We start from the raw sequence: 25,199 nt of genomic DNA, 5'->3' as shown, positions 1-25,199 counted from the left end.
AAAGAGTTGAAGGCTGCACACAGCATGCTTTTCTTATCAAGTTAACTTAGAGCAGAAAAAAGAAATTTCTGCCTCAAGTTAAAAGAGCTTTATTGGCTTTCAGATGGGAAATCTTCAACATCTGGAACAAGAATAGTAAAGGATGTGGAGACACTTGTAATTTGGATGTGTAATATGCACAAAGCAGAAAATCTTTCACCAGCTGAGATGTCATGAGGTTTTTATATCAAAAAAAACCATGGTAGGCTCAACAGATCTGACCCAAACAAGGTGGACTTGCAATTACACTGGACAAAACAAACCGCGCGAGTGTCCGTTTGGACTGAAATAAACCGGCCAAGTGTGACCGCACCCTGAGACGCTGGTTCTTCTACATCCTTGTTTTATCTGCGTGAAATCTTAAGTGTAGTCAAGCGTCTATCATTCAGATCTTGTTAAAGGCAGCCACATCCACAGACTGAACATATTTCTCGAATGCAGTGATTGCTTCCTCCAGCTGATCCGTGCCCACTTTATCATCCTCCACCACACATCCTATTTGAAGCTTCTTGATTCCATAACCCACCGGGACCAGCTTGGACTGCCCCCACAACAGCCCGTCCATGCTGACACTGCGGACGCACTCCTCCATCTTGACCATGTCTGTCTCATCATCCCAGGGTTTGACTTCAAGAAGGATGGAGGATTTGGCGATGACTGTTGGTTTCTTGGATTTCTTGGCTGCGTACTCTGCGAGCCGCTCCTCTTTCAATCTTGCTGCCTCCGTGCTGTCACTTTCATTGTCTGAGCCGAAGAGGTCGATGTCTTCGTCGCTGTTGGTAGATGTGGGAGGAGTCTCAGGCAGCATAAACTGCTTATTGACGACAGGGAGGTCAGCTCTTTCCCTATAGAAGGATTTGATGTGGTTGTACCAGCGCAGGAGATGACACAATGTCGGTGAGGGAGTAGAGACGACGGCTTCAAAGACGGCCACGTCAGCTTGAGATGCTACATAGCCTTCAATGTAGCTTTTGTCCACCAGGAAATCATTGAGGGCTTTGAGAGCCTTGGGTGTGCTTAAGTCTCCAAAAACAGTTTTGGAGGAGGTGGCACCTTGACGGGCTTTTACTTCAGCGGGGAACTTGTGTTTGATCGCTTCTTGCAGGGGAACCTCATGCGTGAGGTGTGTTTCAGCCGTGTGGCCACTAGAAAAACCAAAAGCAACAGGATGAGCTTAGAATAGAGGCGCATACAATTAGTGGTCAAGAACACACATGCACGGCTGACACAAACGCACGCACATACACCATCGAGTCAATTTAAGCAAACGTAAACTTGCTCAATATTATGGATATATAAAACAAAATGGCTCAACACTCTGCTGCTGGTTCTTTTATTGTCCTCATTCATTGGCATACTTTAAAATGTATTTCTGCTACTTACGAAATGGCATCAGATTATGCTATTTTATAAGATAAGTGCAGAAAAAGAAGAATTCACAGCAAAGGCTCGATGTCCATCTCAAAGGCAGAGCAGGGCATGGTCAGCTCAAAGTTGTTAATGACTTGTGGGTGGAGGACCCCGAGATGTCCAACGCTTTTCCCGTGGACAAAGATCTCTGCACAGCGCCCGGGGAAAAAAGTGGAATCTGAAACGAGAGAGTAATCACTCTGTAGGCTTATTTTAACATTGGCAGCGTGACCAGTGTAGCAGGAGGTATGTTCCAGACTTGCTCGATGTGATCGAGAGCATTATATTGGCATGAAGTGGCACAGCCCTAGTTTGCAAAGCATTTTTTTAAACTGTATTTCATTCACCGACACAAACGATGATGTTGCATTATTTTTGTCACAAAAGAGAGTGCGCCTGAGCCATAATTGTAGAGCTTTGCTGATTCATCGTTTCAAGAGGCAAGAGAAGAGTTGCTATTCCAGGCTACAGGTGTATTGGTAGTTCAAAGCTGCACTAGTGAATACACTGTGACTCTTATTCAACTAGAAATAAAGACACCAATAACCTTGACTTATCTGGGTAAGGTAACAGAACAGATTCTCAAGAGAGCAATAAAGCTGCCATGAAGTGTTATTCTATTGTTTACAATGAGCTTGACAAATGACATCTCATATTATTTGAGAAAGATAAGTCACAAGTGTACTCTACTCATGCGAGCTTTATTTTCCCTCATCAGTCTTAAATTTCCCCACATTATTATTTTTTTTAACTGCTCAGTTCTCCATTAACCTGTTTTAAAACCAAAGCTTAAGACCGAAGCGCAGGGGAATCCCTTGCAGTTATTTGGTGATTAGATCTGCAGAGCTTTGGCGGGCTGGGTAGTACAGTAGATGTCTTTTGTTCAACATTACTGCGCAGCAAGCTATTAAAATAATGTCACAGCTCATTGCTCTTCAGCAAATACCTCTGGGGCCATGGGACCAAAATTGGATTACATACCTTGTCACTTTCCCAAAGATTTCTTTTTGTAAATCAAAACTGAAGGTACAATCCTATTTATGCCAATGCTATCTTTCGTTAACAGTAAGACCAACAATTGGCTCAACGTGTTTAAAAAGAGTGACCAAGAAATGAGATTTGTGATGGAATTCACAAGATACAGGAGTTGCTATGACAACATCCCCACGCACAAGAGACATGGCATTCTACCAAGGGCTGATAATGGGTTTCCAAAGTCCATTGCTTACAGTATATACTTGCAAAAAGATAACCAAATATGTTTAGTGATCAAAACTATTACATTTAGTGTTAGATCACATGTATGAGTGTGTTAAGATGGAAGCAAAGGCAAGAGTAGAATAGAATATAGAATAGAATAGAATCTTGCTTTGTGACATTTCCAATGGCCAGACTGTCGTCTTAAAGCTAACCAGATCAACTATCCACTCCTTCTCCTGCTGACAGATTCGTGCACAAGGTGACAAAGTCAAAGAGTATCTTGGCAACTTTGATGGATTGTAAGCATGTGTGTTTGTATCAATGTTGCTAGCAGAGTATGTGACTACCATATTTTCTCCACTCTGAGATGTTTTACATTCACTCTTGACCATTCTTGATAGCACCTTCAGTCCCCTGACAGTACCCTTTGTTTTGTTTCCTTGTGCACGGTGCTTTTCCTTGAATTCTGTCTACCTTTTTCTCAGCTCGATACCTGAGCCCAATTGATTTGTACATTTTTACATTCACTCTTGACCATTCTTGATAGCACCTTCAGTCCCCCGACAGTACCCTTTCTGTTTTTTTTCCTCGTGCATGCCGCTTTTCCTTGAATTCTGTCAACCTTTCCCTCGGCTCGATACCTGAGCCCAATTGATTTGTTGTGCGGATATCCTGCAGTTCGCCCTTGGAGCACGCTTGTCAAGGGGAGACGCAATAAATAGCTGGGAGGGGCTATGTGTTGAAGCAAGGAACAAGGAAAGGGAGGCCCAAACTAAATGTACTGTATGTATACGTATGGTAGTACAATTCATAAGCCATATATCCATTTGACATGCCCATGATGTGTGTTTGGGTTGCAAGTGAGCTGGAGCCTATGCCAGCTGACTCTGGGCAAAAGGTAGCCAGTAACAGGGCATAAACCACCATTTGTACTTACCTACGAATAATTTAGAGTGTTCACTTAACAGAACATGCATCTTTTTTAAATGTGGGCGGAAGACAGAGGTCCTTACCATCTGCAGCTTGGATGTGGTAGCCGCCTCCCCTGGCAGCTTTCACCGCCAGCAGTTGCATGGTACGGTCCAGCAGGCCGTGGATTACTTCGAAGCCTGGACTCTTGTTGTAGTACACAGCACAAATATGTCGGCTGTTCCTTGCCCCAACATCTGTTTTTTAGGATAGCCAAGAAGCTTAAATATACCTATATACTGCCATATAAAAATACATTTATTTGTACAGTTTCCCTATTCTATTAATCTTGGCTTCAAGGAAGAATGTTTTTTTTTTTTTTGCCTCATCAATAGCTGTCTTCCTTCATGCAACTGCCACTTCTAATTTAATTAGTTGGGTACCTCTTGTACAATCTACTACAATCTCAAATTGTTCTCATAGTATACCTCTTTACATTATGAAAAGGCTTGTATGTGTTGTATGATTTTACTTCGTGGTGGTGGCTAAGTCGACCACAGGAATTGATCAACAAAATATGTTCTGCCTCTTATAATTATTCAACTTAAAACCATATTTGAAATGGCCGGAAAAATGCATTGTCAGCAATATGTGCTTCTGGCAACAAACATCAGACTTCCATGGAGGACACGAGAATAAAATGACTTCCAAGGTTTACTGCCGACTTATTGGAGCAAGGAAAAACCTGTACGCACCCCTGTGAGCGGGACACACACTAGTAAAAGGTAATGTTACTATTTGTTTTTAATTATTAGTCAAGAATTATAATAATAATAAATCCCACCATCACTGCTTTGAATGCATTTTATGGTGTTTGTAGACTACACTCTGTTTTGCAAATGTTCTGTCACATGGGCAGTTGGTTAACATGACTATGTTAATGATTTCGCACTTTGAGACGCCTACCTTTGGTGTCATCCTTCAGCACCACGTCAGATATCTCAAACAGCTTGAGGGGCAGAGGCATCTTCTTGTTGGCTGCAATTGTTTTCAACAGGCCTGGCAGCAGGGTGGTACGCGCCACCTGGTGGAACAGCAGTATATTGTTATTAAAAAAGGGCTGCAAATTTTACAAAAGTGAGCGAGAGCCCTCTGGTGGATAATCCAACTGTTGATCACCTGGAATTCTGCAGTTTTGGGATTAGAGATGTGAACTGCCCTGGTCTCTGTGATCTTCTTACCTAGCTTCTCCGCAATATCTTCTTTGGAGCACTACAGGAGAATTGAGGGAATATGTCACTCTTTTTTTCTTTTTTTTTTAAGTGAGGGGAAAGATGCTTCTGAATTGTTTCGTGTTTTACCAAAGCAAAGTTGAGGGCTTCTGTGAAACCAGCAGCTGCAAGGTCGTGTCTTAACAGCTCTGTCAGTTTATTCAGTGGAAACTATTATCATACAGAGAGGAAAACAAATATTTGATAGTATTACTATTACACTTACGGCGTAAACATACGGTGAACATGCTCACCTGGTTGGCTATGGTGTAAGTCCGTGGTGTTGTGCAGGTGATGTTGTTGAAGCCAAAAGCCATCGCTGCATCTTCCATGATATCACAGGCATGGATGACATCTGAGCGAGTGGGTGGGATCTCAACTTCTATTTCATCAGCGATACCAGTTGCCTGAGAGCGTAGGCACATCCGAGTTAGCAGCTGGGCGATCTTCTCCGTTGACTCACTTTTGAGAAAAAGCAAAATAATTAAAAAGTCGCCCACCAGAGATTCTGAGAGGAAGGCTCCAGCTTTTTTTAAGCAAATCTATTGGAATTGGTAAACGGATCACAAAAACAAAGCAAAAATAGATATATTTTTTTTGTGAACATGATTGAATATCTTACTTGATGCCAACTTTATTATTGACAAATTTGGAGGAGAGCTTCTCCTTCCTATAAGCCAGTTCCTAAAACATAGCAGAGCAGAGAATTTAGAGGGGAGCTGCATGTAATGCGTCCATGGAGGGAGGATAATTGTAATGAGTTTAGTACTGGATATATGCTGGTCGTGCCATCAGCGTTCACCACTTCAACCTCTTCAACACTGAAAGAGCACAAGAGAGATTAGAAATTAAAGAGCTTTCACGATGCAGCTGCAGTGACCTCATTAAAGAGAGCGTAGAGGTTAATGAATGACTGAATAATTAGGAATTGACCTTTTCAGCTCCATTCATCACTAAATAACATGTTTCAATTTCCCAAGATGATGCACTTCTAACTTACGTAAAAGGCTGAGAGCAATACTCGCTGAACATGGTCACCATCATGTCCAACACAATCTTTGCCTGGAAAAGAAGCAAATTGTAATTGTTGTGACAACGCTGCATGAACACCAAACATTTATTTGGGGACTCCGTTATACCTTGGTTAGGTCCGTGGCTGTGCACTCCACAAAGACATTCTTTGTCTTTAAGGTAATTTTGGAATGATCCCCTGCAAAATCCAAGGCAAATTACAAATTCAAGCTAAATGAATAAATGCATTTTACTGTTGTCCAATTAAAACTCTTCCACATTGCCGCGCCAAGTAATAAAAAAGAAACAATTGTTTTACAGCATATTATTTTATGAAAATAGTCCAATGTTATTGGCATCAAATCCATCCATCCATCCATCCATCCATCCATCCATCCATCCATCCATCCATCCATCCATCCATCCATCCATCCATCCATCCATATCTATCTATCTATATATATATATATATAGATATATAATGAGCAGGTATTCTGGAGTGTAGCAAGGGAAATCTATATTCCCACAAATCACACCCACACAATCATGATAAATGCAATGTATATACTTTGAAATCAGCACAATTCATACTTCAATGCTGAATTTCACCACATGCTTTGGGCTTTTGAGCACATTGCGTCTTTGCTCATCTCAAACACAAAAGGAAGGTGTGTTAAGTAAAACTGTGCGTTACAAGGTATCATGTAGATGCTGAACAGGACATACGAGATAAACCAGGGAATCTAGTTATGTAATAAGTTGAATTCCTGGCAATTCAGGTAGCGATGCATGTTTTTTTGTGGGACATTTGCAATCAGATTCAGACTGTACTGGCATTCTTTTCATGCTTGAAATTTGTAGAAAATTTAACTAGTAGCCAATGTTAAATACTCACCATTGATGATGGGAGGCATCGACAAGACAATACCATTGCTGTCATAAATGATTGGGTACACGGGCATGTCTTCAATTATATGAAGGTAGTGTCTCAAGTGGCTGTCAGTCTAAAACAAACAGAGGACAAAAAGTAGTTCAACAAAGCAAAGGCGGGGGAAAAAAAAGAATAGATAACATGCTTAAGCAGCTAATTAACCTTGTAAAGGCTCATGAGTTGAGTGGCAGTGTATTCTTTGGTCTGATTGAGGGGCTTGAAGCTGATGTCTCCAGGTGGTTTAGCTGTGTATGTGAACGGACCTGAGATGGTGTTCAGGTCATGAGTCCCAATCGCCACAAGGCTCCTCTTTCTACACAAGGAATGTTAGAAAGTTTCATTTGTGTATACTAAAATATGACATTAATTAATTTGTAAAGACATTCAAAGCATCAGTCTAATTCTGTCATGCATACTTTATTATTGTTTTAATGGTGGTGGGGTTGCCATGAAAAACATTTTAAATTCTGATTCATTCCAAATAATAGTAGGTAATGGAGGATATAATCGCTTATGATGAAATTAAAATAAAATTTGACACTAAAACACCGCTATACATTGAATTAATGCAGCAGTAAGCAGGTTCAAACACTTATTGTAAGAATTTTGATACCTGGTTATAAATTACAATAGTTGGTTAACCACAGAATCAACACATTCTTAACATTAGTAAGTATTTCTTAAATAAACAATTGGAAAAATAACAATTAAAAAAATATAAGTCACATCAGACTAGACTAGCTTTTCTGCCCAATTGGAAAATAGGCAGGGAAATTGCTGCACACCTCACCTGCAGATGTTCTGATGGAGTTTCTCCTGCAGCTCAATGAAACTATCATAGCGCTCCTGCGTGAATGTGATGTTCCTCAAAACTGCTGCCACAGCATAGGAACGCACTGCTGCTGTCTGCACATGACAATAACACGCAACTTAGGACCCCGTGAAAAGCATTTTGAACCATTGTTTGTATAAAAATGATAGAGTATTGCAACCCACCTCCTTGGTGATAATGAGCTTCTGAGGCTTGCCACTGATAGGGCTGACACGTTTGTACCGAGGAGCCTCCATCCTGGACAAAAAAAAAAACATATCAGTGGTGCACACTGAAAAATAACTTTTGACTCGTATACAAGAAAAGAAAACAATGTTCAGCCACATGACAATTCTGCTGGACAAAGTCTTACTTGTTCTTGAAGACCTGCAGCCCACGAACCAAACCTTCCAAACATAGAAGGTCATAGCGGTTTGCTGGTACATCGATCTTGTAAAGAATGACATCAGATGCTCCTGCTGCCTTGACATCACCCTGCTCACGGCTAATTATCTCCTTTTCTGAGGTCTGCATTACAATCAGAAACACACTTTAGATACATGTCAGAGTTCAACTCAAAGAACTCTACCAACCTTTGCCAACATGAAACTTGAACACTTTAAAGCTGCACTTTTGGTTTAGATGATTGCAACAAACAAACATGATTTTGGATGATTTCAGGAAACTGTTGCTTGAGGATCGGAGCCATTCAATTTATCGATACACATATAGTTATAATTTGATTTTTTGACTGTCTATACAAAAAATAATAAGTGGGTGCAAATCTACTTACGATTTCATCTAGCTCCAGTCCAAATTCAAAACACAGTTCGTCGAACTCCTCATCAGCTGAGAGAAGAAGAGGTCAGGCATCAATGTTAAAACGGTGGTAATCCGTACATTTTCTTTAGGGTGAATATCAACATGAAAAACAAATGTTCACAATGTACCACATTGCGATTTTCAGCTATTTTATTTTGAAATGAAATCTTTGCATAACATCACGTCCAACATTCTTTTCACTTTTCAAACAGCATGTTCAACGTGTCAAATTTGATATGCAAGATGCCTGAGGATGACGCAATGACGTTGACATCCTCGAAAAAGAACACAACAAAGTAGTCAAACAACGTGGCTGTAGGCCATCAATAATGACCCATTGGTTTTGAAAATTCGTTTCATGAGAAATATTCTTAGATTGTAAATTTGCTAAGTCTAGATGAGTACAAAATCATTTAGCGAAGGCTGCTACCAGCTACACTTCAGAATATACGTGCTAATGTTTTAGGTATCGAAAAATCTGTGAAATAAATGTTGTTGTTCTTAGTTTATTTCGGACACGAGTGTTACTTACTATAGGTTCTTCCCAACGCTTTAAAAAGAAGATCCCTTTTGACACCGACAGTTGGCATGGTTTCTGGTTAGCTTAGCACCGGTTGTAGGACCCAACCAGACGGCTTTAGCTGCCTGTAGAGGTGCCTGACCACACGCAGTTTTTTTTTTTTTTTTTAGATCAACCAGTATTTCCAGTTCGACAAGAGGTAAACGTTTAAACCACACAAACAAACGGCCGTTTGTTTAACATTGATGGTTGTCAAGGGGATCAGTTCAAGGAATTTAACACTATTAAACCCAACAATAGTTAGATGCCTCGAAGTACGGGGTGTACAATGGACAAAAAGGGCAAAGTGGCTGGTAAATGTCAATTGAAGCCTACATACCTGCGTGCACTTACTGAGGTGGTACATTTCATTGCAAAGATCAAAACTGGGTTGATATATGACAGATAAGTTAGATGACTTTAAAATGGAATGCAGGCTAAAATAAAGCCTGTTGTCTTATGTGACCGTAGGTAACCCATAGATTCCTCCAGTCCTCCTTCCCTCTCATCCAGCCCGTCGAGCCCTGCCCTCAGTCTGCACGCGCCACTTCTCCAAGTCCAATCATAGTACGTCAAAAGTCGCTCTCCCTCCCCTGGTTTTCTACCCGTTCAATGACGTGAAATAATTTCATGTAAGTGCCTGCATGACGGGAAGAGCCAGACTGCGTTAACTGCAACCAGCACTCAAAGGTGAGTTCTCCTTTTCCAATGTTGCTTATCTATGCGCAGATGTGCGTTCAGCTGCAGGCAGACCCATCACCAGACTGCAGTCTTTACGGGGGGGGCGCACAAGAAATGCATGGGGGCTGCAATTGTTATTACCCTATGAACAACTGCATGCATGAGTAATGCGTGGCTTGAATGCACCAATGCAATCACACACGCTTCTAATCTGCTTTGCGGCATGGTGGGTTATTACACATTAGATTCCATTCATTCAATCAAACAAAAATGCCATTGTTTATTTATATTTTAAGTGTCTGAGTGATAACTCAACACTAACATGTCTTAATCCAAAAATAGAAATAATGATTGCCTGCTACTTATTCACTGATTCAGGTAAATGAGCTGTCATTACACCAGTTGGTGTGTTGAGACCAATGATTCCTAATAAAATACACAGGACAAGTGTTGGACTTTCCTTGCTCTTCTCCAGGTTTCCTCATTCAATTCACTTCTGTCCTCATACAACATCGGTACAGTAGTGGTATTGCTATGGATGTGTTTCTGTGTCTGTCTTTCATTATGAATAGGGGTGTAAGTCGCGGTTTTTGTCACGATACGATATCATATCGATACAAAGAACTACGATTCGATATTTGCCGATATCTTAAAGCCTGCTGCGATTCATTCACGATATATCACGATATAGTGCTCTACGATCGATTTTTTTTTTTTAAATAAAAAATATAGAATATCTTGATTTATAACAATTCATACGCAAAATCAACAAGGTACTGCAAACTCTTTATTTAGGAAATTACAAGAGTATTGTGGTATACAAAGTGCTTATTTTAACACTGAACTTTGATGTCGTGTTTTTTCTTTAAATGTGCATCGAGATTTGTGCTCCCTGAATATTTGATCACCGCATGGCAGGATTTACAAACTGCAAGTGTCTTGTCCGTTGAGTCATCTTTTCTTTGGAGTCCAAAGTGCTTTCAAAGAATGACTTGAAGCCTAAAGGGGAGGAGATTTCCTCGTCTTTTTGGACACTAGCCATAGCACCAGCCCAGGAGCCGCGTACTAGTTGTCAACTCCCCTTTCACGTGCCTGCTCTGCTCACAACGCAACACGCCGCTCACTGCTCCCGGAAAGAGGAAGTAAGCAACAATGAACTGGATTTCAAAATAAAGTCGCGTCTAATGTCCGAAGTCAAACACGGCAATATAAATCGATGTTTACGTTTAGCATCGATGCCAATAAATCGTAGAGCATTATATCGATTAATCGATGTGTATCGATGAATCGTTACACCCCTAATTATGAACTATTTGCACACAACATAGATGAAGGGATACTTTCACTTGACATTATTAAACAATGCATGGTGAAGATAGTGACATTTTAGCACCAATTCCGCTTTGTGCTCTTATTATCACAATGGATTAACAATCACTGTGCAGTAAAATCTTTGGTTGAACTCCTTCACCACGACAGACACATTAAGACAGATAGCGAAGCTGCTTGTTTGCAGGTGCTGCATCAATTGCTCTGTATGCCAATCTCCGGTATCCATTCAGTCCTTACTTGTGAATAAAATCCCAAGAATTTTGAACTCATGACAGTATCTTACCCCAGACCTGGAGAGAGCACTCCACCCTTTGCCGACTGAAGACCACAATCTCAAATTAGAGGTGCTGATTCTCATCCCACTCATGGCTTCACACTCGGCTGTGAATCACTCAAGTCACAGTTGACGTTTGCAGCTCGATGATGCCAAAGAACTACATCATCTGCAAAAAGAGAGATGTAATACTGAAAGTCATCAAATTAGAACGCCTCAGCGGTGGCCTTGGCTGAGTCTAGAAATTATGTCTGTAAAGATTATGAAAAAAAAATCTGGGACCCTCCAGGGCAGCCTTGGTGGACTACAAACCTCACTGAAAATGAATCCAAGAATCCAATTCGTGCCGAATTGGCTTTGTCATACAAGGACCGAATAGCCCGTTTTACCTTCGAAACCTTCAGCCACTTGATATTATCTGCAGCTTCTTTGTTACATTGCTGCATTTTAGGATGGATTTTAAATTTCACTGACAGCAAAGTAATAAATCTTCACTCAGCATGGCAGTTTGACATACAGCATGAAGTCCACTCACATCATCATTCCATTATAGATAATCTAAGAATTAAAGCTACTTTATAACATTGTCATGGGCTCATTGAGCCTAATACACATTCTCTCGCTTGCCAACCGGTGGGATTCTTGTGTTCAAATTGTCTTTTCGTCACTATAGCCACCATTTTCACATTTCTGCAAGACTTGCTGAATGGGTAATGGGACAATGATGCACAAAACACCAGAGTCACACAATAGGAAACAGTATTCCTTCCCTCACAAACACACATGCTTGCACACAGCCCACTTTTTTGAGGCTATGTCACAATATTTCTCATTAATCCATTAAGAGCACGTATAAAGCAGGCCATTGAATGAACACATCTTGTACACAGAGGATTTTTCACGAAAGGCAAGAGATTAGGGTCAAACTTTCGTATGTACTCTTGTGGTGCAATTTCGTGCTTTGACCTTTAGTCAAGCAGCTTGTCTGTCTTAAACAAGCTGCATATTTAGCATTTCTACTCTGGTTGATAAAGTAGCTGTAATGCAGTTCGCTTGTGCTACTGGCTCCTTCATAGATTTGTAATTGCTACTATGAGAACATAGTTTATCACAACTTCTTTCTGTTATTTACTTTGTCTACAAATCTCTTCAACCCTTGTTCAAATGCCAATTTTTTTTATACGGGACAGAAAATTACCAGTAAATAATTTCAAAACTGTTTACACCATTTATGGGATCTTAAACCTGCACAACTCAATTGAATATATTAATAAAAATCTTTTGGCAAGGAGGTAAGGATAAACAACTGAAATAATCTGGTTAGACAACTCGTATGTGGCTATGTTTTGAAATAAACATAAAATCCATTGACTAATCACATTCAAACTCCGATTAATTGCGAGTCAGCAGTACCTGCCACCATTTAATATATATTTAGAAGTTTTATAATTGAAGCCGGTTTTGTGCTTACACCAACTACTATTTTGAACTTTTCATAATTCCACTTTGTCTTTGGCCCCAGTTTCTGCTAAATAAAAACAGCCTCAAGAAAAGATGTTTCCACCACCATGGTTAACTTTAGGTATGGTGTTCACACATCTCTGTTCAGAACAGTGGACACAGCCAATGAGCAAACCATATTTGTGGCCAGGGTATTTGTTTGTTGTAGAAAACAAATTGAAATTAAACACAGTTTTCATAACAAAGGAATTGTATAGCAATTGTTTCAACCTTCTCACACTCTCTATTATGTTTGCCAACTTGATCAGGCAGTCCACACGCCTGAGGTTATTAATCTCTGAATTATTTTTGCAAATTTGAGCTTTCATGTCTTTTGTTTTAACTGTAGCTTTGTTTTGTCACTACTTTCATGTCTTTATTACAGCGTATTCTTTTGACGCAATGATGCGCTTTATTCCTCATGAGGATGCGAGGTGGAAGCAACTGCAAAATATCAAGTCGATTATTTACTCTTGTTTTTGGTGGTTGGCTGTATATGTGGTATGTATTGATTTTCATGTGTTTTCTAGGATTGGTCTGCATCTACTCTTGAGCTGAGCGTCTACACCACCTGGATCAAGATGAAACAAAAAGAAGATCTGAATCCTTTGCTACTCTTTGTCTTCCACCTCACGGTGTCGATTTACTCCTTCTTCATGTTCATTCCCTACTACTTTTTTACGTTGGTCTCAAGACCTAAAGAGGTCCAATATGGATCCGAGGAGGAACGTTCAAATAGAGTTAAAGCTCATTCGGTGCTGGGACGACATGAAGGACCTTATCGAGCAGTGAAAGCTACCAAGGGACTGGTGAAATCGGTTTACCCGGGACTCGACACCCTGCCCAAGATGTTTGAATTTGCAGCCATGAGATTCCCCCACGGAGATTGTCTCGGTACAAGAGAGGTGATCAGTGAGGAAAATGAGGAGCAGAGCAACGGAAAGCAATTCAAGAAGGTAAAAATTGCTGTCGTTGTATAGTACAGTTTCAAAGTGATGCAATAAACAAAATTTAGCAGTTGCTTAGTTGAAATTATGAACATGTAACGTGAAAGACTATGTTTAAAAACTAAGTTAGAAAATTCGGATTTTCTTATTATTATTTTATTCTATAAATGCACACTGTCTCGAAACCTTTTGGATCAGTGACTCGGATGACCACTTATCATTTTGAGTAAAAATTACCCGCTTTAAGAATACAACTTATTATAGAAATCAATTAGATTTCAAAGTGCGTCTTTTAAATATGTGTTGCTTTAAGTTAACACAGGTTTTAGTTGGGTCATTACTGTCCTTAATGTGCACTACCTCTAGAGGCCACTGTTGGCTCACCAACGTGTTTTTCTGTGTTTGGATTTCACAAGGATAAAGTGGTTCAGAAAATGGATGAATGAAAGGATAAGTGAAGCCTGAAAAATTAAGCGTACCCACTAAATTGTCGTTGCGAGTTTTGTAGTGACTGATAAAGTTAAATAGATGATGTCTTGCTCCTGTAGGTTGTTCTTGGGAAGTACCACTGGCTGTCCTATAAGGAGACCCTCGCTGCAGCAACCCAGTTTGGCTGTGGCCTGGCAGCACTGGGGCAGAAACCTAAACACAACATTGCCATATTCTGTGAGACACGGGCTGAATGGATGCTTGCCGCCTTGGCCTGCTTCATGCAGAATTTCACATGTAAGTTGTGTGAATTGTACCGTGCAAAAGGGCACCAGTCACTTTGGATGACTGGTTACGCGACTTTTGAAGCATACTGCTTTTGTCTGTGAACATGAAAACGGGAATACTGTTGCCCCTTATTAAATTTTAAATCAGGTCAGTATTTATGGAGCATTCTATTTCAAGCTCTAAATTTAGAATCGGCTCTCAAAATGGAGCTATATATACTTAGAATTGTAAACCTACCCTTATAATAATGAATTTATAGCCTTACATAAATGCAGTTCTGTACTTTGATATTGCGTTTTCACCCTGTGGTTTCTAAATAATTTCCCCTCTTGACATGCTCCACGTTGTCTGAAATACATTTGAACTCCTGTAGAATTTAAATAGGAAAAATAATATTTTTAAAAATGTTTTATGAATGCATTTTATGAAAACATGCATCTAATGTAATATGCTAAATCAGTTAATAATGGGGATTCACCCGCCTGACTTTGGTGCAGGGGCTGGTTCAGTTCCCATGTGTTTCATAGCACTTGCAAACTTAAAATAGTATTTATTTGTTATAAAGATTCCCTTTAAACTCTGAAGGGAAAATGTTAACGTGTGTGTGTGTGTGTGTATGTGTGGGTGGGTGGGTGGGGGCTTGCTTGTGTGTTCATATTGTGATTTTCTGCGTGCAAGAAAATGATAAGACAGAATAAGGTCAATTTGTCCCTTCTGTTCCAACTTCCACCATTATATAAGTAAGCAGCGTTCCCCAGTTGGTCACTATAAATCTTTTTTTTTGTGATGGAAAGTTGGAAACCTGCTGTTTCATTTCATACACTGATGTCACTTGCACTTAAGCAATGCTCAGATGGAGAACATACCATTGTGCGATGATACCATCGGTTCTATATTCAACATGCAGATTAACGTTTGATGAAATGTGTGAATTGGTGAATGTTTCAACCTAACCTCCAGAAGGAAATTCTAAGCAGCCTGTATATCATTACTCTTTTGTGTTGGGAATACTTTATTGGAAGTATTCCCATCTGCACTTTAGACTCATTAATTGTTTTTAATTCTCTTTGAAGGAGCCTTCATTTTTTTCTGTGCTCTTTAGTTTATGCCCCATTAAACTGTCACACTGAAAATATGCCGCAAGCACAAGCCAGAAAGCATCTTTAGAGAGGTTCTTTCTCACTTACACACACAAACTACCCCAGTGGAAAGTGAACATGTCGAGAGGAGTTAAAGGTTGGAGAGGGGGCGAGGGAGGAAGAACCGGCAGGGAGGAAAGAGAGGCAAACAAGTGAAGGCTAATGGCGTCATGGTCAGTGTGAGTGAGTCTACGTGAGCATCTGATGTTGACAGAGCCATCAAGGAGTCAGCCAAAGGCCCCCAGTGAACTCACACTGGGTGACTGTGTGCGTGTGTGCTCTCGTCACGATGGAGTGGATTTTTGTGATGGAAAAGAAATGTGCTTGTACTGTGTTATCTTTGTGAAGCAGGATCATTAGATTAAGTAGCATTATTTACTGGTAATGTTGCATTAAGTATAGCATGCACTATTTTATTCAAGTCTAAAAGGTTGATGAAATGCCGACTTTTAAGTTGCAGCGAATTGAAGATAACCTTACGGTGAAAACAACTTCCATTGCCTTAACAAAAAAAGTCACACATGCAGCTTTGAATCTCAATCTCACGGCTGGAGGTGTCATGGCCTCGTACACAATGTCACACAGCAGGAAGTATAACTGTTGATGCATGACGCAAGACTGCAATGTCACCAAGCCCCGTCGTCTCAGTGTCAGCTTCGGGGCAGGCTGTCGTCTTGCGGTTCTCTGTTATTCTCTTGCCCCTATATGCTTATATACAAATTAGATGGCCGATATGAGTTAAGGTAGCTTTGTGTTCTAAAGTGTTGCATATATTTACATGTACATATCTATTATTTTTTTATACTGCATAATATATTGAAGAAATACCAATGTCTCGATATTGGCCCCTGCAATATTCACATATTTTTTTTATGGAATTGTATGCTTGTGTCTGAATTTTACCAGTCAGATGCAAACTTCAATGTTTCAATGTACACCATCCAATAGTTGAACACTTTAGTAATTACAATTCATTAGCTGAGAATATATTGAGATATTTATTTTTCCGCATGAAAAAAAAAATGTTTTCATTAGATAATAATAAAGTCATTTCTTTAGCAGATTGTTAGATACTGCAATTATATCGATATCGCTGTATTCAAAAACATTGTATATCACAAATTTTTTCAATGTTGTGCAGCCCAAAGAGAGTTGTGTGCATGAAGTTATCAGTAACTTTTGAAATTCGACACAAGTAAGTTGTTAAGTTACACATTATGTTACAGTTACATAATATGACGCAGTAGTTGATTCTAAACCATTCAATCTGCTTATTATTGAAATCTCCAAAAAGAGGGGAGCAAGAGCAATCCTGCAGGAGATGGACTACAAATGTTCTTATATGCCATGTTTTTTTATTATGATTATTATAATTTTTTTCTGCAGTGGCTACTTTCTATTCAACACTGGGAGGTCCAGCCATTGCTCACGGACTGAATGAGACAGGAATCACGCACATCATCACCAGCAGAGAGCTCCTGGAGACCAGACTCAAGGTTAGAAAATATCACCAACATCACTCTGGCAATGAATTAGTGTGATGCAGGACATAAGTAGAATCCCTCCACAAAAGATTATTGTTACTATACCGCTCTAACAAAATGATTTCCTCCATTTATCTGGATATTTATATGAACATCCCATGCATTACTCGCCGAACTCGATTCACACTACAATACAACCATATCCATGTGTGACAGGCTATTCTAATTAAAGTTCCAAAGCTGCGGTGTATCATAGTAGTGGACAACACTCCGACCCCATCGGGAGCCTATCCCAGTGGCATTAGCGTCCACAACATGGCCGATGTGTTGAAGCTGGGCGACAAAGCAAAAACTGGTAAGTAGTAAAGTTGACCATTTTGCCTGTGATGCAGTAATTTCAACGGCAGCCCAAAATTGGATACATGGGAATTGGCAGAATTGCAATAAAGTGTCAGTAAGTGACTTAAGAGCATGTGTGCAGTGCGAGCTCATGACAACAGTCACGTTTCCTCCACTAAATGATAATCCCACACAAAGCGTAACCCTAATGATCTGGGACGTGTCATTCTCATAACCCAAATCGTCATGGTGTCAGTTCCCCCATTAACGTCTTAAATCACTGGCATCTTTCCTGAACTTGTATCTCCGGTTATTTATAGAAAGAAATTGCAGTCTTACGCACGTATAATTATTGGACCTTTTGTTAATTTTGCTGTTGCTGAGTTGACTTTTCTCAGTGTTTGCTATCAAAGCCCTAATACAGATCGCATGTATTTCTTCATTACCGTATTTTCCGCACTATAAGGCGCACCTAAAAACCTCACATTTTCTTAAAAGCTGACAGTGCGCCTTATAATCAGGTGCGCCTTATATATGGACCAATATTGAGCCACTACAGCAGGCGTGTCCAAAGTCCGGCCCGTTGGCCAAATGTGTATATCTTGTATATGGACAAAGTTTTAAAATGGGCTATTCATTGAAGGTGCGCCTTATCATCCGGTGCGCCTTATAGTGCGGAAAATACGCTACTCACATACACATACTTAACTGATACTTTCAAAGCATACAAAATCAACATGGTTGGTCATGTGAATTAGGAAGTGTACACATCTGTGTGAGATTAGGAGCAATGTAGATGGCTAAGGAGGGGGGGGCGGGTGTTAGATCCTCTTTGCCTTCTTTTTTTGCGTAGGCATTCCAATGGATTTGCACTCTTATTCTTATGTAGTATATATAATAGGGGGGGCTGGGATCAGAAAATGTGGATGGAGCACAGGATGGGAGGGCAGCTTTGTTTACACAGTCTGGAAGCGGTCACTTCACATGACATCCATTTTAGAGCACTAACGCCTACATGTCATGTGAGGAAAAAGAGAGGACCTCGCGGTCTTTCATCAAGTTTTTTTTTATGGCCAGCTGTGCTTATGTATTATTTTGATTTGTATATCAAACTGCCATCTAATTAGAGGCATTCAATCGGAGGGATTTTTGGCTTTTCCATATCCCAAAGTGACACATCTTGTTGCACATCTGAGTCATCCATGCCTTTGGGGAAAGTGCACGCCATCATTAGTTTTTTATTGATTGTGTAATCGATCCGGCATGTTTGACAACAGTAAAATGGGAGATGTTACTTCCAGAGTTGTCCAATCCAGTTCCGGAAAGTAGAAACTCTGCCACAGTTTGGCTTTAGCCACTGGTGATTCTAATTTCCTATTTCAACTGACTAGAAGGATCTGACCAAGATGTTATTTTTTTTAAACTGTTCGCACACCATGTTACAGTGAAAATAATGTCAAGACGAGATTTATTAGAGACTGACTTGGTATTACCTTGTCAAAAGAATGAAGAATCTCTTCATGATGTTCTGCATGCATGGAGTGTAAAGTCTAACTACTTTCTGTGACTCGACTTTTCCAACGTTCCTTTGAATATATAGTGTTGTTTGTTTTCATTTCAGCAAATTGTGGGCAAAATCAGCCTAAAGCTGCTGACATTGCAGTCATCATGTACACAAGTGGATCCACAGGTATTCCCAAAGGTGCCATGATCTCCCATAGCAACATAGTGGCTGCCACCACTGGATTGGCTGAACGGATACCTAACCTGGGGTGCGCACTTTTTATCGACTCTGTTTGGATTCAATACTGGCCATGAGTATCATTTAAGATAATTGTTCCAATTATTCCACAGGACTACATAACTGTATATAAACTATATATCAAATAACTATAACAAGTTTATTGAACCGTCCGTGTCACTCCAAATCGTTAAATCCATCAAAATCTCCGTTCCGGCCTAACTATGAAAAAAACTGCAACTTATTGCCCGGAAAATACGGTAATTGAATAACTTGAGCTAAATATTGTTCTGGTTACAGCGAGAAAGACACTTACATTGGCTACCTTCCCCTGGCTCATGTACTGGAGCTGAGTGCCGAGTTCGTGTGTATTACTCACGGTTGTAGGATTGGCTATTCTTCACCTCAGACACTGTCTGACCAGGTATGGTCACTTGTCACAACACTTTGTCACTTGTGAAACTGCAAATGTCTCCTCTAACTTTAATCTTATACTCACAGTCAACTAAGATCAAGAAAGGCACCAAAGGGGATATCACCATTCTGAAGCCCACCATAATGGCAGCTGTCCCTGTAAGTGCGCAACATCTTGTTGGATGTCATGTAAAGAAGAAATATTGCCACATTTTCAATCTGTGTGTAGTGTAGTCGAGTTTTTGCCGGCTGGGGTAGGCTCCAGCTCTTGCATAACCCCAAACAGTAATAACCGTTAAGGAAACGGATTTGAGGATGGATGGGGAATATCAATAGCGTTTCTACACACAGGCAAGTTCCAGGCGACATGCTTTTCCCCACTGTATTCTTTCTGCCTCAGCACACTCATATACACAACAAAACCTCCCAACACCCCCATCTCCCAGTGGTCGCAGAGCAAAGGGCAGAGGCCCTCAGTCTCTGGAACCATTCACAGCTGTGAAGAGAACGTGAGAAAGCCCCGTGTGGTCATCCCCACGAAATACACGCTCGCTCACATGCATCATCACAGAGACTCAGAAAATTGTTTGCCGTGATATGACAGCGGGCTTGTGGACACTTCCTCTCCCACTGCCATTGCTTTGCACGCAAACATGACATACTAGCCCTGGGATAGGCAACTTAATGGGGGCTCAATTTTTCAGCACATAGGACCACACCTTTTCTAATGTGATGAATGACAAAAATGCAATTTTAAATATGGATAAAATAGACATTTTTGAAGAAAACATCCAGCCTTCAACAACATAGGGCTTGAACATTAAAAAAAACATACTGTGATTTTTTTTTTTTTTTGTACCCAGTCCAAATCCATTAAATTTATGAATTAGGAAGGTTGGCTCAAAGAAAGGTTGGTTCAAAATGCTGAACATCAAACCAACGTTTATTGTAAGGACTCATTTTGTGCATCAACTCACTCATGTTTTTATTTAACTCAGGTGATATGTGTCATTCCAAATCTGCAAAAAAATCAGTCCTTTGCACATTCTAGTATTATTGTGCAGTATAAGAGCCAGTGATACTAAGTTGTGACTGCCATCTAGGGTTGAGTCTTGATTTTACAACTTAAAACTATACAATGTAGACCCCCGATCCCCATGTACAATTGAGACCCATTGAAAAGCATTGGAGTTTTTTTGTTGAGACAAAAATTATTCAAATTACACTGAAAAACCTTCAATATACAAAAAAAATGAGCCAATAAAAGAATTTACAACTGTAGTTCAGAAAATTGGTTTGTAAACTCCCATTCAAAGTTTTAGTCCTTAATAATGTTGTTGGTTTTTTGACCATAGGCCACTATTAGCCCATCCCTGTATTTTTTTTTGTAATGTTCTTTTTTTTTCTTGTTCTCACACTAACTCATGATCATAAAGCACTCATCACATCTCTACTGTCCTTGTCTAAACTCCATCCCTACACCACTTGATGACAGGAGATCATGGATCGCATTTATAAGAATGTGATGGCCAAGGTTGAGGAGATGAACTTTGTCCAGCAAACACTCTTCACTCTTGCCTACTACTACAAATTGGATCAGCTCAGCAAAGGTTACAGCACACCTCTGTGTGACACGTATGTATGAGTTTCTTCTGAAGCACGTCTTACTAACACATTTTTGGGATATATTTTTTTGGATCAAATACTATGAGAGCCATGTCAAAAATTCAGCCTCCACAAATATAGTAAAGCAAACAATCCATTTCAGTGTCAGAGCTACATACTAAGACACATTTTTAAATCAATGTTAAGAGTTTTCTCAATGTGCCTATCCAGATTGGTCTTCAGAAAAGTTCGTGCACTTCTCGGAGGACGTGTACGAGTGTTATTTTCAGGTGGAGCCCCTCTGTCCGCTGCCACCCAACGCTTCATGAATGTGTGTTTCTGCTGCTCTGTGGGTCAGGGATACGGTCTGACAGAGACTTGTGGAGCTGGGACCGTTAGCGAGGGTAAGTAAATTAATCTCAAGTCAACTTCTCATGCAAAATGGAAAAATAATTGACGGTAAATATTTCTCGGTTTATAGGACACGATTACAAAATACATGACTAATGAAACATTTTAAATTTCCCCAGATGACAGTGCAGTGACACATATTACTTAAGTCTACCAATAAGTTTTGACTCACAACTTTTTGGAATGTCTTTCTTGCCAACTTAGTTTGGAAATTTACCACAGCCTGCAGCCCACTGGTTTGGACATTCCTCTGGGCTGGGGCTGCCATAAGGTCGGGGGTCATCACATTGTGGTACTGAAACTTGTTGCTCGTGCGAGTGCACTTCCTTTTCGTGTCTACATGTGTGTTATCTTATCTTTTTCAGTTTGGGATTACAGCTCTGGGCGAGTGGGAGGGCCGCTTGTGTGCTGTGAGATCAAACTCAAAGACTGGGTAGAGGGTGAGTGAGGCTATTTGGGTCAGAAAATGCCAATCCCCGGCCCCGCCAAAATGCACGTACACAGTGTCGCTGTCCTTTATTTCAATCTCACACGCAAATAGTGGTCAAAAGTTACCAAACTGTCTCCATAGCAATAAAGCGGAAGCTCCCAAAGTCAAATGCTCTGTGGGTCAAACAACCACAACGAAAATTCCTTTAGAGTTGCACAAAAACTTTACTACGTTTGAACAGACTGATCAAAAAGACTTTCATCTCATTTTGTGCCATTAGGCCATCCTTGATTACTTTTATTTTTTTGTACAGAATCTCTGTACAACTTGCTAGAGCCATGTCGCACCCTACCTAAAGTGTGGGGCTCAAGGATAAATTGAATTCTCACCTCGTAAATAAAATTCCTGAAGGATATTTTTTTAATTACTGTGGAAATTGAACACATTTTATACAAGGTATCATCTTGCTAAATGTTGATACCCGGACATTGAACACATTTTATACCAAGGTAACATCTTGCTAAAAATTTAAATAAAGCCGAGTCTATGGCTCACTTGCTTTAGGAGCAGGATTTTGCATTTGTTGTCAGTATTTATGTGTTTCATTTGCAAAGACAGTCATGAATTATTATATTTTGATCTCAGGGGGCTACCTACACAGTGACAAGCCATACCCACGAGGAGAGATTATAATCGGTGGACCCAACGTAACAATGGGATACTTTAAGAATCGGGGGGAACAAACTGACTTCTTTGTGGATGAGAATGACCAGCGATGGTTCTGCACTGGAGACATTGGAGAGTTTCATGAAGACGGATGCCTCAAGATCATTGGTGAGCTAAAGGGAGGGTAAAAGTTATTTAAGTGATCTGGATAATGGACGGATGGATGGAACCAACGTACTACAGATTTAGCGGACAGAAAATAGTGTACAGTACACACAATGCTCTCTTCTGCTTATTTATATACTAAAAAGAATAGATCAAATAATCACCACTTGCTCTTTTTTGTCCATGTGTTCCTCTGCAGTAATAAAAAAGGCATCTATACCACATGTTTAAAAATTTGATACGGATTAATAAAGTAATGGTGGGTGTTGCTAAATGAAAATATACACGCCAAAGCCGTTTTACCTGTCATTCCAGATCGTAAAAAAGATCTTGTGAAGCTGCAGGCGGGAGAATATGTCTCCCTGGGAAAAGTGGAAGCCATATTGAAGAATTGCTTTCTGGTTGACAACATCTGTGCCTATGCCAAAAGGTAAGCTGCAATGCGATGAATGAATTAAGGAATGTCTTTGACTTGTTCTCCTGCTGCAGTGATCAGACATACGCGATAGCCTTCATGGTCCCAAATCAGAAGCAGCTGCAAGCTCTGGCTGACCAATATGGCATCAACGGTTCATGGGAAGAGCTTTGTAACAACAAGGTGATGGAAGAGCTGGTGCTCAAGATCATCACAGAGGCCGCTCTAGCAGGTAGGAAGACTCAAGACCAAGAAAAGTTCATTTTTCTCCTGAGGTGTGTGCCGATGATATCTTTTTTGTCTTCATTCAGCCCAACTCGAGCGCTTTGAGATTCCTCGCAAGATCTACCTGAGCCCAGACGTGTGGACTCCTGAGATGGGACTAGTGACTGATGCGTTCAAGCTCAAGCGAAAGGAGCTGGAAAAACATTACTCGAACGAGATTGCAAGGATGTACGATGGGAAGTGACAGTCCATGCACAAAGCCGAAATCTACAAAATTCCCTAATTAGGTGGGTTGTTTATAACTTAAGACTTTTATCCACCTCCTACTTGAATTTATAGCTGAACTAAAGCGGCATGATTGACTACTGCAGACATAGTTTCCAAGAAGTGCAAACAATTTGTATGATTCTGCCTTATCCTCGATTGTCCACGTGTATGACCTTTGTCTCTAGTGTTTTATTGTTTCAGATGGGAGTTATGAAACAAGACTGCTGTGTGTGTGCTAAGATGTTGTTGTCTGTTGAACTCGCTTGAGTTTCTCAGCAAGATGTTTTCTGTTGCATTTGATTGCACACATTTTTTGTCGCAGAATTGTTTGTTCATTTTTAATTTGTTTTAATCTCAAGGTTATCATTTTGTCCATCCTGCAGGTCAGGAGACGCTTAGGTCTTTTGTCCTCTTGGCCTGAAAATTAATTTCATGTTACAAATGGATTGTGGTATTTTTGTCAAGCATGATTAGCATGTTGATTCCAAAAGCACAGAATAATTGCACATTTGAATGGAGTATTTTTAAGATGTTTTTCTAGCACGATGTTATGGATGTTTTATGAAGTGCACTGGTTTGCACCTAATGGCATTGATTATATTAATGGCGGAAACAGATGGACTGTTTAGTCTGCTCAACGATACGAAGTGTACTTTCCAATGTTCTGAACACACACTCCAGACTTCATTTATTTATGTATTTGCCAGTATTCTGTAAGCAGCGTCATTTTGATCAATGGTGCAAACATGACCATGTCTAATTCCTAGCCAAGAAAGACATTTGATGGCACAAAATTCTTTAAACACCAGGAATGAACACTTTCGCGAACATGATTTTCCAGTGAAATAACTCCAGTGCATCTAAGATATGAGGACAGTCTGAGAATTAAACTTAACCAGTACATGTAAGGACCCCGATAAACTTTTATAACCTTTGGTAGGGTTTTCTTTCTTTGTCGGTGTTCTCCAAATAATATGTAATGACTTAAAATTAGAGTATTTTTATCACAACGTGCCATTGTAAAAGGCGACGTCGCTTGCAAGAATGACCTGTATTTATTTGACAAATTCTTTTTTTCTTTGTAAAAATTGAAAAGAAATAAAAAAAAATCTGATTGTGGGTAATTTGAGAACCTAGTTGGTATATCACTGGAATCTTTCAGGTGGTGGAAAGAATGAAGAAATTGAAAGTTTTGTTCCATCCTTGAATGGTAAATTTGTTGAAAGACTGCTTTTTACTCTGCAAAAAACATTACTCTATTGTGGGAATTAAAATCATTTTAAACTGCTTAAAAGATGTATCAATGAGAAAAAAATAAAAGTATTGATTGGCAATGCTATGTTAACCATAGCTGTTCTCTCATATCTCTGGTGTGAACGGATGGATGGTTGGATGGATTTTCAGATGTCTAATGAAAATGCTATTTTAAATACAAATTCTCCATGATTTTGAAAATAGAATTGTCTCATAGAAGTTGTTGATGG

The 25,199-nt window shown here is 39.9% G+C and overlaps 2 protein-coding genes across 3 annotated transcripts; one reads left to right on the top strand and one right to left on the bottom strand.

Moving 5' to 3' along the window:
- Window positions 1–73: 73 nt before the first annotated feature.
- farsb (phenylalanyl-tRNA synthetase subunit beta) lies at window positions 74–9,080 on the bottom strand. Of its 2 annotated transcripts, none has more exons than XM_061280057.1 (18): window positions 8,937–9,080; window positions 8,376–8,431; window positions 7,956–8,110; window positions 7,768–7,840; window positions 7,562–7,677; window positions 6,934–7,084; window positions 6,736–6,844; window positions 5,969–6,039; window positions 5,830–5,891; window positions 5,599–5,650; window positions 5,452–5,513; window positions 5,084–5,291; window positions 4,920–5,000; window positions 4,738–4,830; window positions 4,525–4,642; window positions 3,663–3,815; window positions 1,480–1,627; window positions 74–1,184 (listed from the first exon to the last, which is right to left on the bottom strand). In XM_061280057.1, the coding sequence occupies exons 1-18, from the start codon at window positions 8,992–8,994 to the stop codon at window positions 425–427; spliced, it is 2,526 nt and encodes an 841-aa protein (XP_061136041.1). In that variant the 5' UTR covers window positions 8,995–9,080; the 3' UTR covers window positions 74–424. The 2 variants fall into 2 exon arrangements, 1 of the variants encoding a protein (XP_061136041.1); XR_009714569.1 differs by having other exon boundaries at window positions 1,071–1,184; window positions 1,423–1,627.
- A 413-nt stretch (window positions 9,081–9,493) lies between these two features.
- On the top strand, window positions 9,494–25,060 carry acsl3a (acyl-CoA synthetase long chain family member 3a). The gene is made up of 15 exons (XM_061280058.1): window positions 9,494–9,653; window positions 13,281–13,706; window positions 14,246–14,423; window positions 16,940–17,049; window positions 17,254–17,392; window positions 18,998–19,148; window positions 19,418–19,541; window positions 19,619–19,690; window positions 21,027–21,166; window positions 21,368–21,540; window positions 21,913–21,987; window positions 22,623–22,811; window positions 23,124–23,238; window positions 23,298–23,455; window positions 23,535–25,060. Exons 2-15 carry the CDS (start codon window positions 13,332–13,334, stop codon window positions 23,690–23,692), a joined length of 2,157 nt encoding a protein of 718 aa, XP_061136042.1. The 5' UTR covers window positions 9,494–9,653; window positions 13,281–13,331; the 3' UTR covers window positions 23,693–25,060.
- The last annotated feature ends 139 nt before the right edge of the window (window positions 25,061–25,199 follow it).

This window comes from Syngnathus typhle, linkage group LG6 (genome assembly GCF_033458585.1).
Source record: "Syngnathus typhle isolate RoL2023-S1 ecotype Sweden linkage group LG6, RoL_Styp_1.0, whole genome shotgun sequence".
NCBI classification, from domain to species: Eukaryota; Metazoa; Chordata; class Actinopteri; order Syngnathiformes; family Syngnathidae; genus Syngnathus; species Syngnathus typhle.
This window is presented reverse-complemented; position numbering and strand designations above follow the sequence as displayed.